Source organism: Rhodnius prolixus, unplaced genomic scaffold, assembly GCF_049639745.1.
Source record: "Rhodnius prolixus isolate KJV_2025 unplaced genomic scaffold, Rpr scaffold_2, whole genome shotgun sequence".
NCBI classification, from domain to species: Eukaryota; Metazoa; Arthropoda; class Insecta; order Hemiptera; family Reduviidae; genus Rhodnius; species Rhodnius prolixus.
In genome coordinates this window covers 43,575,925-43,590,735 of record NW_027411592.1, presented here as the reverse complement: position 1 = coordinate 43,590,735, position 14,811 = coordinate 43,575,925, and the positions used below count along the sequence as shown (strand labels likewise).

Here is a 14,811-nt window from a genome sequence, read left to right as displayed (position 1 = left end):
CTCTGCAATGCGAAAATAATCTCGATTAAAATAACATTAGAAAATAATAGCCATCTAGATATCGACCAACGCGGCAGAGGCACCTCATTTTCCACCGGCAGAGGTGTAAGAATCGAGAATGATTTTGTGAGAAAATAAAGAAAGCATCAAGATATGGTTCTTCACCACGAAGTATTTAAATAAACCCTTGAATGTTTTTTTTCCTCTCTTTTTTACGTTCCTAGTTTCAATGTAACAAATTTTAATTAAATTACAAAATCACTTTTCTTGAAAATTAGTCCGCGTTAAATATTTGTTCCAAAAATACAAACGGTTTTCAGTTATTTAATTCTTCTATAATATAAAAAATTAAATCTAAATCAATAATAAATAAAATTCTTTAAATTGGTATTATTATTAAACAAATTGATGCTATCTAAAAATATTAGGAAAAGAAATCTATTGAGTTTCAAAGGTATGAAGACAAGTACCAGAATAACAGGAAATTTCCAGAAAACTCAGGAATTAATCGAAGAGTATTCATTGTTTTTGATGACTTATTTGTTAATCCAGAATGAAGAAAGATATTGGCCATTTCAGTTATTATTATTATTTTTTTTTTCATGCTTTCGACCTAGTGGCAGAAAACTCGCCAACCTTAGATGTAACAGTGTACAAAATATTTTGTCAATAAACATAAGTCCAGAAGATGACCTAGTCCATAAGTAGAAATTTTGACAAAAAATTTAAAAAAAAAAAGACTGAAATTGGCGATATTCTTTCTTCCTATTGGAGACTGAATTAAATTTAATGAGAATTACGGTGCTTTAAGTATTCCACAATGTGCATCAACATACACACACACACACACACACATATATATAACCCCCAATAAATTGCAACAGAGTGCAAGAGTAATATGATTAAGTACACTCACGCTAGCCATCTAAGTGTAGATTACATAACACAAGCAAAATGCAGTTAAGGAGTATCAAATAGAAATTAATACTAGATAGTAATTCATACTTAGCCGCTCTGTAGAGGGCCACACGAAAGACTGGTTACATTTGTAGTGAACGTTGTACGCTCTAGCGGGACCACCATCAACTAGCTCAACCACCCATCCAATATTGTTCGATTAAAGTGAAATATTTAAACAGGAAAAAAAAAAGAATAAAGTAAGAGTTAATGCAAATAACTATTCCATAAGTAGGGCAACACTAGTATGGTATCTGTATGACTGGGATATGTAGGTAGTAGGAGGATATTCAAACAGCAAACAAAGGTGATTACTAAAATTGTTCTCAATAGCAAGTAGGTAAAAATTAGGTTATTATAAATGTAAAAACATCATTTCTAATTAATGTCATAGAATGATTTGTAATTAAAAAAATAAACTGCACACCGAATACAGAAAAACTCGCCCTTTATTATTTAAATTTAAGATAATAACTGAAGGTAAATGTACTTAACTTCAAACATAAGGAGGCAGATTTCATCCTTAAATAAAAACTAGGTGTGAAAGGTAAATTTTAATCAAATAATCAGAATAAAATAGAGTAAAAAAAAAAATTGTAACAAACCCAACATTCAATACAAAATAGTTTAAACTAAATCAAATTTACATAGAGTAATAACCAAGCAGATTTGAAATTCACTTCTTTACCTCAGTAATTATGAAAGCAATCAGAGATGGACCGCTCATATAATAAAATACAACGACTATTATGTATCCACTTATTACTATTATAAATATAATAAAGTGAAAATAAAAGATTGAAAAAATATGTACGACAAAAATTGGTTGAAGTTACTCACTGCACCATTTGTTGAGTGAAGTTAACAGAGTTAGTTTCTAACTGTGTTATCATCGACAGTCAATGATAAGTTACAAACTACAATGAGAGGGAAATGGATAAAAGGAACAGTGGAACACAAAAACAGTCACAACAGTGCTTCCGACACAATCATACACCATTGAACCAGCTAACAAAAATGCACGTAATTTAAATGGAAAATGCATTTGTTGCACACTGCAATCAGTTAATGATAATAATGTAATGTATAATTTCTTTTTTTTCTAACTTATAGAAAATCCATTCTATTTTAAAATATATAATACAGTTACAATTAACACTGTTGCTTTAATTAAAATTTAAAATTACAATATAGTTACTGCATTTGAATACTTTTAGAAACTTAAGCTTTTTATCAGAAATAGATCTCAGAGTTTTCCTGAATAAATAATTGGTGTAGTAATTCCGAGCATGGATTTGAAAGTGGTTGTTCCCTAGTCAGTGCAAGCAATTTGAAAAAAAAATGTTTATAGTGTAATGTACTTTGGACTTGGACCACGACACCAAATTTGGTAACTGGACGCCAGACAAATAGGCATTACTATTTTAATTAAGGTTTGCAGGCAATATGTGAACAGAATATGATTTTACTGAAAGGGAGCCCTTCTCAGATTCAAAGATGTGAATTGAGGATAAAATAGAAAAACTAACTTTATAGAAATGTTTTCAAACTATACCATGAAGGTTTTAAAATTTTTCCTGTAACTAATATATTTATTGCGTCATTAAAAGAGATTAATCATTTCTATCTGGAATCTTGAGATTTTTTCGTCAAACCAGCCACCTCATCCAAGAATGAGACCATATGTTTTTTCCTTTTTCTTCGAAGGATGAGTGAAATCAAACGAGAGCTCTTAACATTTTCCTAATGAAGTGAAGAGCTACTAAGCTACTGTCTGAATCATATAAACTCGGAAGAAGCAAATATGTGATCTCTTTCATTAATTTATTTCGTTTGAAATATCTTTTGTTTATTTATGTTCAATAAATAAGTTTACACTGCATTGAAAATAATTTTATCGGTATTTAGGTCACATTAACTCTCCGCTAACTCTTTTTTAAACCTGTATTTCAAGCCGTCTTTATCATAAATTATATAAATGTTAAAGTTTCAATGTATAACCTGGAATAGGGTAAACAAAAAAAATAGTGAGAATAATTTGCCAAAAAGTATAAATTTTAGAAAAGCAGACCAATTGTGGCAGTGATATCTAAACGAGGCCCCAAGCTGTCTGTCGAAGAGACAACAGTCATTGATCCCCAGACTTAACAGCTAGCTCAACAGGTTAGTAAAGAAGCAAATTACCCCATAACCTGCTAAATTATTCTGCTGGATTTAAAAATTTGTGGTAGACATTGTTGCAACTTTCCTTGGCTATTGTAATTGTCAATTTCGAAAAGATAAATTTTCATAACTTGGAATGTTTACAGCTCGATTAAATGTCCTATAAATTTTCAATAATGCAAACCATTAAACACCTTGGAGACAAACAAAAAATGTCTGCGCATAGGGTTATAACTGCAATCTGGTAATACATTGTTTAGGCCTAAAATAAATTTCCGTACTAAAATTAGTACAAAAATGTGATTTTTTTTCCTACAAAATCGCTAAAAACTGAAAACTACACTGTAAATATAACTCCATTGTTATCCACATTATCATCTCCGAATCCTCTGAGAAGGTAAGCAGGATCTCTACAATTTTCGGTTTGAGTTTATTTTATACATCACAATCCTCCCTCACTGGGCCTACTTTTAAAACTATTTTGATCATCACTGTGAAGTTCTTATTATTTCTATGAAAATGTGAGTCGTCTAATTGGTATTTATTTTCTTTTTTCTTTTGCTTGGTATCATGGTCACTAAAGAAATTAATGATTTTGATTTTTGTGATGCCGTTTAAAAGAGAATATATCATTTTTTTAAAAAAATTGTAATGCAACATAGACTTTATCTTCTCTTAAAAATCTCTTTATATTCAAGATTTCCATATCATTTTTATTAAATCCAGTGTAAAATTATGTTTGTTTAATGACTCTTCGTTCAGTATTAAAAAATTTGGTTTATTCGGCTTTAGGAACATATTAAAGTACACAGTTTTGTTTGGTAGTTTTTATTTATTGAGCAAAAAAATTCCTGAATTTAGCTGAATTCATAAGCAAGCGGATCAGCCTTTGGTTTTAGATTATTGTGTCCCTCCCATTGGAATAGTTTATTAAATAAGTGTACCTTTCATTCCGTTATATTCTACCATCCAGACGTTGAGGTCTGCACTTAGGTAAGATGTATTGTTCAACACTTGGTAACAGTTTTATTCCATTGGCAAAAATCAGTTCTAACACTATCTTGAAACAATGTTACCGCTGAAAATTTACTCACAATCAGCTTAATCTAAAAGATAGCCTAATATGCAGTAGTTATATTGTTAGTATTGTTGGATGAATTTAAAAGATAGAAGTTAGTGTGTAGAGAATAAACTTCGTAGCAAGTTTGTAATGCTTTATCAATAATATGGGAAAATTATGTTCAACGACCGTAACGATCATGCTTCACGAGTGAGGTGAAAAAAAAGACAAAAAACAATTGCATGATATTACCAAAAAATTTAATGTAGAAGTAAATATTAATTTATATATCAAATAAATTTCTTTAAATACGCTAACAGATGTACGGTAAAATGCATAAATACGAAACAAACTAAATTATAATGCAAGATTTTGTAATTCAAGGTAAAATATTGTTCATTATTTACTGAATAAAATATTTACATTTACATAGAAAGAACCTAAACTTAGAGAATGATTTATAATAGCTTTTTTGTGAAACATAATTACTAGCAAACTGGCTTTTCTTAAAACTAGCGTTTTCTATTTTTAGTTATAATTAATAGAAGTTCAATTCTATGTTTTCCTGAAAGATACACATTAAGAAATGGATCGACAATTGAGGGTAAGTTAGGACTAGCGAACCTATTTCTTCTTTAAAGCAGAATTGACGAGTAAGAAAACGCTAAGGTCTGTTTTAGATGCTAAGGAGGATACACTTGGGAGTTAATTGAAAAGTGGAAACGAAGCTCTTATTCTGATGATTCCAGACAGAAGTAAATTGGCCTGCCTGGAACTGGTATTTGGTTAAGGCGGTTTAAGTAAGCTTTTCTATGCTGAAATCATTCGAATAATTGAATGGTGCGGCCAAATGAACGAATGACAGAAAGATTATTATATTAGCGCTTGCTCTTGGCTTTGAGCAATCCACGATAGAACTCCAAGTTAGAGGGACGATATGCAAAATAACTTTTACTCAGAAGAGCAATATAAAACTTTTCCGGATACCCTGCACATGTTGGGACAAAAACTAGACGAGATGGCCAGTATGGGCCTACCATCTTTGTCTTTAAGAAATATAATTTTAACTTACAAAGCCTTGTTAGTTAAAACACCTGAATGTTGTACGCTTGTCAACGAGGACTTACATAATTTGTTGTTTGGGAGCTCTTCTAAACCAGTCGAAAATGTTTACATTTTTTGAATGGTGGTAATTAGTTAATGAGTGTCTCTTAAAAGACATTGAAAAAATTAGAATTTGATTATATAATTGTATCCATTACAACATTAAATTTATAGCTAAAAAAAAAACATTATTTCGGATTTAGATTTGTTATTGTTGTTCAATTATTTAGCAAGATGCGTTGCTATTGTCTTTCGTTTAAGTGATGTTTGTGTTTTGGCACTCACATGTAGATATATTCTTATGTAGCATTGAAACGTGCCCGAAGGTTAGTAGGCAATGTTTTTGTTACGATAAGGGTATTGGATTAAAATAAACAGTTTAATGATAATTATTATGACAATTTTTATGTCTATGAGGGCAACATACTTAGTTTTTAGCAATCTTCGGAGCAGAGAAAATTCAAAATACAACTTTTTAGTCAAATTGTAGATAAACTAATCTACATTTAGAACAGACTCAACGAGTAAAACATACTTGTAAAATAGTTTGAGAAAAAGTTGGTCGATTTAAGTATTGAGAAATAACATAAATAATCATACGGAAGTTAGTTGTTCTATATTCTAAGTTTTTTTGGTTACTTGACTTAGCTTTAAAATAACAACTAATTCTTTGAATAAGTCTGGTAAACTGATTTGCAAAACAAGATAGAATGAAAAATAGTCCTGGAAATCAAATTTATCTTTACTAATTTTAGACTAACCACATCAGGCAAAATTCTATATCCACAATAATGCAATAAATCTATACAGTAAATCTCTCAAATTAAAAGCTAGAGGCGAACTGTTAGACTTGTACTATCAACCATGTGCAATCTAAATGTCCCGGAAGATACCATTCACTTCCTTGGAATATGCCCAATTCTAGGGGAATTTAGAAAGGCATATTTTGGTAAAATTAAATTAAATCAAGAGGAGGTGGTCAATTTATTGAATGGTACTAACTGGACAACACTTGCTAAATACCTAAATCATATATTTTATAACCAGTTCCTGGTTTAACAATATTAAATGTACTTTGTTTAGTATTTCAAATTAAAATGTATGAATATACATTTCTGAAATAAATACAACAATAAATACTGTAATTAGAGGCTGAACTAAAATTATGCAACTCGATAGACGGCATAAGCCGTCTTGCACGCTTTTTGTATATCTGTATTTGTATTTATATGTTTTGTAAAATAAAAGCATTCAATTTTAGACTAAGATGAAAGAAGATTAATTAATTTTTCAAGAAATTTATTTTCTGGTTTATTTTGATTCCAGAATAATTCAGGGATAGCAGCTTTTCGGTAATTTTTATTCTTTCTAGTAAGTAGCTAAGTTAAATTCTGAGTGCATAACTGAGTTTTTTTCCAACCGCCTTTTCAGCCTTTCTAGTTTTATATTAAATTAAGTACTGCAATAGATTTAACCATTTGAAAAAAAAAGAACTATTTAAATAGCAGTAGCAAAATAGATTGCTATAGAATATGAAAGTGGTTTAAATAAATCTATTGAAGTAGACTTGATTGTGCTAAGCAAAAAGCAACCTGTATGCTGACATTTAAGTGCAAGTTGTCACCTCACAGGACCGGTCCTAGTAGTATTGCCACATCACCATTGTTTTATTTTGTTTTGCAATCAGGTTTTGGTTCAAAGTTGTTCACTAGTTATGTAGAACTAGTATTATGAGTTTAACTGTTAATAATTTCAAATGTCAGTAAATATTATTTACTCTAATAAATGACTGTTGCAATAGTAATTAGGTGTAGTTACACTTAATATCTTACTGTAAAAGATATATGTTGTTTTAGTTTTATTTAAACGATAGTAATGTTACAAGGAAGTTACAAGTGGAACGCTACACTGTCTTAATATGAAAAGCTAAAAATAATTTCATTTATTTATATATTTTTATAATATTCTTACTTTAACCACATAATGAATATGTAAAGCATACTAGAGGGTGCCAAAGTATCTAAATTTAAACTTGTTGCAAAAAAAATATATATAACTAGCAACAAAAATGGCGAAAGATTAATGTGTTCTGAACAGAAAGTGCAGAATCCAAAGAGAAGGCTCAGTGGTAAGTCTCTCATACGACAGTCAAGGTTCTACTCCAACAAACCTTAAATTTGATTTCTCTTCTTAGGAGTTTTTCTATAGCTCTTTGTCCGTCGATAGTAATGAGAGGATATTGTCCGGAAGCAGGCGGGGTCCAGAAATGCCCCGGACACCAATCACTTCAGATTTTAATGAACTTTAACTTAAAAATGAATAGTAACAAAAATTTAATAGGAATCTGATGCTCTGAGAGTTAATACCAGCGGATTATGGTAATTACTTGCGATATAATTATTAAACACCTTTTCTACCCAGCTCAGAAAGATCAAACACTCGCTCAAATTTGTCTCACTCTACCATCCTGACATTTCTGAAAGTGTCGAAAATGTTGCCTCAATTTTCAATTAATAACTTGCAGTAGAGGGAAGTCAAGGGAAATGTTTAAAAACAGGTATTTTACACAAAAAAAATTGTAATATCTAAAGAATAATATCTGTTTAATTTAATTAATAAGTGAATATGGTGCTTCAATTTGCTTCCATCTTTATTTCTCTCTCTTCCTAAATTTGTTATTTATCGTTATTTATCATTTTGTAAGCAAACTGTATGTATCAATTAAAAAATGCATCATGTATTATCAACAACATACACACTTTAAGATAAGAATCTTCATTTATTTAACATCTTGAGTTATGGGTCTACATTTTTATTTACTCGTACATTTCAGCATTGCTAAATTCCCCAATTTTTTCGAAATTATTTAGGTTTTTTTTTTAATAACGTCTCCTTCTGCATATTTTTGCTTTTGAAATTCTATTTTCTGCATCTGCTTTAAGTTAATTTACTGGAGAACATGTAAAATTTTTGAATTTGAGTTATCGTTTAACCTCGCGAATTAAATTACATTAATTGAAAAAATGTTTCTTATAAACTGCATAGAATGTATTGCTTAGAATCTATCTTATAGCAAGATATCTCGTTACAGGACTATGTAACACTTGTGCTTTAAATCCATTAATCAAATTAATGTTTTGTTTAATAATATGTTTGAGTAAAATGACAAATTATTAACTAGTTATTTCTATATACGAGGGTCGTTTGAAAAGTCCGTGCAAAGTCAGAAAGATTGCACCACTGGCGTGTATCGAGGTTATGTTTAGTTAGTAGCATCTCTTGGAAGAACACACACCAAGTTTCAGCCAGATCGGTCTATTTCTTTGTGTTTGGCATTCGTTTGAATCGAGGAAGTAGAGTGATTTTCAAATAAATGGACGAAAAAGAATTTCGTGTGTTGATTAAACACTACTTTATGAAAGGCAAAACGCCTCAGGAGACTAAAGAGAAGCTTGATAAACATTATGGTGACTCTGCACCTTTGATTAGAACAGTTTATAAGTGGTTTCAAAATTTTCGGAGTGGCCATATGGGCACAAGTGGCGCTGAACGTTCTGGACGCCCTGTTGAGGTTACTACTCCAGAAATCATTGATAAAATCCATGATATGGTGATAGATGACAGAAGAGTGAAGGTGCGTGAGATTGCTAGTGCTGTGGACATCTCGAATGAACGGGTACATAATATTTTGCATCAACATTTGGACATGACAAAGCTATCCGCAAGATGGGTGCCGCGATTGCTCACGCTTGACCAAAAACGAAATCGTGTGAAGTGTTGCAAGGACGGTTTGCAGCTGTTCCAGAAGAATCCGCAGGACTTTAAGCGTCGTTTCGTCACTGTGGAAGAAACATGGATACATCACTACACTCCTGAGACCAAGGGGGAATCTGCGCCAAAAAAGGCGAAGACCGTTCCTTCGGCCGGAAAGATTATGGCGACTGTCTTTTGGGATTCGCAAGGAATAATCCTAATCGACTATCTGGAAAAGGGTAAAACTATTACAGGTGCATATTATTCATCGTTATTGGACCGTTTGAAAACCGAGCTGCAAGAAAAACGCCCACGATTGGCCCACAAAAAAGTCCTTTTCCATCACGACAACGCACCAGCTCACACCTCAGCAGTTGTGGTCGCAAAATTAATGGAAATAGGGTTCCTACTCGTTTCACATCCCCCCTATTCTCCAGACTTGGCTCCCTCGGACTACTATTTGTTCCCCAATATGAAGAAATGGCTGGCGGGAAAAAGATTTTATTCAAACGAGGAGGTGATTGCAGAAACGAATGGCTATTTTTCAGACTTGGACAAATCCTATTTTTCGGAAGGGATCAACAAACTAGAGCAGCGTTGGACGAAGTGTATAAGCCTAAAAGGAGACTATGTTGAAAAGTAAAAAAGGTTTACCCCAAAAAATTAAGTAGTTTTTATTTTTGCACGGACTTTTCAAATGACCCTCGTACCGTACACCGTAGATGGCTGGTTAACGTTTCATTTAGCAAACTTAATAACTTGGAATGAAAATTTATTTAAAAAAATTGTTTAAAGCAGTTTTTAAACCATGATTGCTTTTCCAACCGTGAAGTACAGTTAAGGATGTATTGTAACAAACAGGTAAATCATTCAAATAAAACAAAATTAAAGAAAAAAAACAGAAGGAAATTTTTTTTTCATTAAAATAAATTTAAATCTTGAAAATAAAATGTCACCAGCTGACCTTGTTTATGAATTGTTGGTTTACATTTCTATATCTACATGATGTTTACATATAATGAATGTCAAATGCTAGTGTTTAGAATCTTGTTCCAAAGCTTAATAATAGAATAGCATTTGCTAAGGTGAGCTAAATTTATAGTCCAATCAGAAAACCTTAAATGATCACAGAAATCACTGGAAATCAATATAATAAGTCTTATGAAATTTTTATTTTCTGCTTTCTTCAAATTACTTAAAACTTCAAAGCTATTCATATTTGAACGAAGTAATAAGACTTATTACTTATTTGATTTTTAAATTGAGTTTTATTTCTTAACAAAACTCAGTTTCCAAAATCCAATAAGATCAGGGCATTTTCTGTAGCAAACGTAGTGATGAGATGTACGAGTAATGCCCGGATTCTAATTCCAAATTTTGGCATTCAACGCGCTTCCATTGAGCTAACCCTCTCAATTTCAGAAACTTAATTAAATATAAGAATAAACATTAAAATTGCCCGGAATTAGTGCGATAGCTATACTGCTAACAAAATAAGTTCTACTTCTTTCCTAAGATGACAGAAACAACAAGAAAGAAGCAAACGTGTAGAAGCAATATCAGAAATGGAAATTTTTCAAATATTGTTTAATCTGAAAGTTTTTAAAAGAATAAACAAATTTCTGAAATTTAGAAAAGACAAATTTATTTTGGTTTAAATTAACATCTGAATAAAGAAAATTTCTGGTAACCTTGAACTATATATAATGAGTTTCATATGCCCTTGAATATTGAATTAAATTACGACTTGATGTGTGACCGCAGAATGCAGAATGATAAATAATAATAATCAATTATTACAACAATTATAACTTGATATCTAACAGTCAGTTTGTGGAATTTTGCCAGTAATGACGTTTGATGAATTGGTAGATGCACAAATAAATTTTATTAATGAAGATGAGAAGTTTATGGCTCAGTTGTATTAAATTTTGAACGGAGTATTATTTTTATTTCATTGAAGCAATTAATTTGGGGAAAGAGCTAGTGTTCACAGATTTGTAAATAAGCGAACCCAATCAGCAGAGCGTTTTCTTTCTTTTTTAGTTATTTAATTCTGCGTAGTTTAAATTTTAGCACTCAGTAATACCGTCGACTTGCACACAAAGATTCAGAGCTATGTACAGTACAACATAAAATGCAAATATGAATTTATGATGGTCACGTGATGGGAATGCAATTAAATTTAACCACAAGCGTAGCATACCTATTCCATTCATAACGATTTCAGCGAGATGCTAAAACTAGCTTTAACTCAATATTGAAATTCAAAATTAGTTATAGAAATTCCTGTCATTTGTTTTTGCATTCATAAAGACGACTTTTGTTTGCGTTAAATAAAATTAATGCTCGTGATTTTAGTCGATGTATTTATAAACTAGAAAATTGAAAGTACTTAATCTTTTTTTCAGCCCAGCCTGAAATTAGTATGTAGAAATCAAAGTTTAAGATAAAAAAAAAGAAGCGTAGTTTCTGGCAAAGAGATGGTAAACCTGTTAAATAATTGCACCTATGAAGTATACCTACCATAAAAGTTAATTCTTATGAAACGATTGCATATCCAAATTCGCAATTACTTTTCATTTTTCCTTGATATTGGCCTCTTGAGCTTAGCAAATCAGTCGTTTAAATTCTTCTTTCGAAGCTTCTTTAGTATTTTGAACATTTACAGAGTTATCTTGTTGTGTTTTATGAACTCAAAGAGTTCTGTGTAAATGTTGCCATCATCAGATGCAAGTATAGTGTTTAGATTGGCAGGTAAAGGACATCCAGTCGTTAGAACAACCCTCCACGATCGTTCTCTTCCTTTAGTATTGTTAGCACATTCCAGAATTAGGTGGTTGGTGTCTGCTATTATTCCAGAAGTACACGAGCATTTGTGCATTGTTTCCACACCAACCCTGGCTAGATCGTGCACTTACTTAGTTTGCACTAAGTTTTTTTATTTCATAAGACTTTTTTTTTTGTTTAATTATTCCTTCCCTAGCGACTATATTCTTTTTTTTCATTATATTAACGGATATTATTATGTTTTTATTTAATTCTTGATGTAGTATGATTGAACGTTTTAAGGACTATGTTTAACACGATGAAGGAATTGCCTTAGTCATACGACTAGATGTCTCAAATACGAGGGTCGTTTGAAAAGTCCGTGCAAAAATAAAAACTACTTAATTTTTTGGGGTAAACCTTTTTTAATTTTCAACATAGTCTCCTTTTAGGCTTATACACTTCGTCCAACGCTGCTCTAGTTTGTTGATCCCTTCCGAATAATAGGATTTGTCCAAGTCTGAAAAATAGCCATTCGTTTCTGCAATCACCTCCTCGTTTGAATAAAATCTTTTTCCCGCCAGCCATTTCTTCATATTGGGGAACAAATAGTAGTCCGAGGGAGCCAAGTCTGGAGAATAGGGGGGATGTGAAACGAGTTGGAACCCTATTTCCATTAATTTTGCGACCACAACTGCTGAGGTGTGAGCTGGTGCGTTGTCGTGATGGAAAAGGACTTTTTTGTGGGCCAATTGTGGGTGTTTTTCTTGCAGCTCGGTTTTCAAACGGTCCAATAACGATGAATATATGCACCTGTAATAGTTTTACCCTTTTCCAGATAGTCGATGAGGATTATTCCTTGCGAATCCCAAAAGACAGTCGCCATAATCTTTCTGGCCGAAAGAACGGTCTTCCCTTTTTTTGGCGCAGATTCCCCCTTGGTAACCCATTGTTTAGATTGTTCTTTGGTCTCAGGAGTGTAGTGATGTATCCATGTTTCATGAAATGACGAAACGACGCTTAAAGTCCTGCGGATTCTTCTGGAACAGCTGCAAACCGTCCTTGCAACACTTCACACGATTTCGTTTTTGGTCAAGCGTGAGCAATCGCGGCACCCATCTTGCGGATAGCTTTGTCATGTCCAAATGTTGATGCAAAATATTATGTACCCGTTCATTCGAGATGCCCACAGCACTAGCAATCTCACGCACCTTCACTCTTCTGTCATCCATCACCATATCATGGATTTTATCAATGATTTCTGGAGTAGTAACCTCAACAGGGCGTCCAGAAAGTTCAGCGTCACTTGTGCCCATATGGCCACTCCGAAAATTTTGAAACCACTTATAAACTGTTCTAATCGAAGGTGCAGAGTCACCATAATGTTTATCAAGCTTCTCTTTAGTCTCCTGAGGCGTTTTGCCTTTCATAAAGTAGTGTTTAATCAACACACGAAATTCTTTTTCGTCCATTTTTTGAAAACCACTCGACTTCCTCGATTCAAACGAATGCCAAACACAAAGAAATAGACCGATCTGGCTGTAACTTGGTGTGTGTTCTTCCAAGAGATGCTACTAACTAAACATAACCTCGATACGCGCCAGCGGTGCTATCTCTCTAACTTTGCACGGACTTTTCAAACGACCCTCGTAGTATGTCTTGATTTTTTGGAGAACTTCTATTTTCAAAAAGAATTAAAGTGCGAATACATGATCGTACACGATAAATAGACAGTAAAAATCAAGTAATATATTATAATAATTAAATACTTAAAATTTACTGGTATCTGAATGAATTCTTATTGTTTGTTTTTCGGGTCATCGGCTGCATGCCCAAATATTATTGTTACAGAAATTTTAATTAAGATCCAAATATTAATTTATGAAATAAAAAAAATCTTTACAAATTAATAAGATAAATATTTAAATTTACTAAATTTAATAAATGTAAATTATAAACGCAAATATGTATTTCATCCGGAAGAAATAAAATTTAACTATGAAGTTCGCGTGTAAATTGCAGCATTCTACTTTAAATATTGCAAGTAAGTCACGATATCACCGCATTTATTGACTAGCAGACAACCTTAGAAGGTTTTTCAAGGTAAGCATTACGCTAGAACAATGAGTCTAGCAGTTGAATAGTAAAACAATGATAGCTAAACGTGTCTGACGAGCTTGTCATCTCTGTTTTCATTTGAATGTTTCTGATTGGATAACAATGTTTTATTATATTTATTTTTTAAAGGATACTGCAATGAATTTGTAGGTAATTATTTTGTTTTATTGAGCATACCTTATTATTTATATTGCAACAACTTTCTAGCTGTAATTATGGAGGAGATATAAGGTGATAAAGTTTGGGAGCTTTACATTTCCTTCAAATTTCAAAATGCTGTATCGCCTGTCCTCTTGGTGTAAACTCTGCGAAAATATGGTCAATTATAGTTCTCGTTCACAACTACAGCTTTCTAGCTGTATTTATAAAGGAGATATAAGGTGATAAAGTTTGGTAGTTTAACATTTTCTTGATATTTCGATTTGCTGTATCTTTTGAGAATCAAAAATAGGTACTTAACACCTATGTCATAAAAGAGAAATTTTCTAAACTGGAAAATCTGGCATAAGAACTTGAGAGTGCTTTTTGTTGAAAATGGAATTCACCCAGCATTAATTACGGAAGAAAAACTGCAACATAAATTAACTTGTGCAAATAAATACGCGCATTGAGATCGACTTTTAAGAAATAAGGGAAAGAATAACTCACTAATTGATTAACTTAAATATTTTTTGAGCGTCTCATAATTGTCATTATTTTATTATCTATGTTTACTTGTTTGGATAATAATAAAAACTGTAAGGGAAGGGATTAGCTATGAGGTTAGCATACTGGACTCCCACGCGGAGGTCCCGGGTTCGAATCCAGCTGCTGACCCTTAGATTTTCTCTTCCTAGGAGCTTCTTACAGCTCACTGTCCGGTGATGGACAGTGTTGTGTGTAACGAG

The 14,811-nt window shown here is 32.2% G+C and overlaps 1 protein-coding gene across 9 annotated transcripts in view; it reads right to left on the bottom strand.

Annotated features, from left to right (window-relative positions):
- The window catches only part of Ae2 (anion exchange protein Ae2), a 123,810-nt gene that overhangs the window by 92,981 nt on the left and 16,018 nt on the right, over window positions 1–14,811 (bottom strand). Inside the window, exon 1 of one of the 9 annotated variants that reach the window (XM_074119426.1) lies at window positions 917–940. The exons of the other annotated variants lie outside the window; for them this stretch is intronic. Within the exon in view, the coding sequence (XP_073975527.1) occupies window positions 917–925 (9 nt within the window). The 5' untranslated portion in view covers window positions 926–940. Of the gene's footprint in view, window positions 1–916; window positions 941–14,811 lie in introns of those variants that run through there. 9 annotated transcript variants of the gene reach the window in all.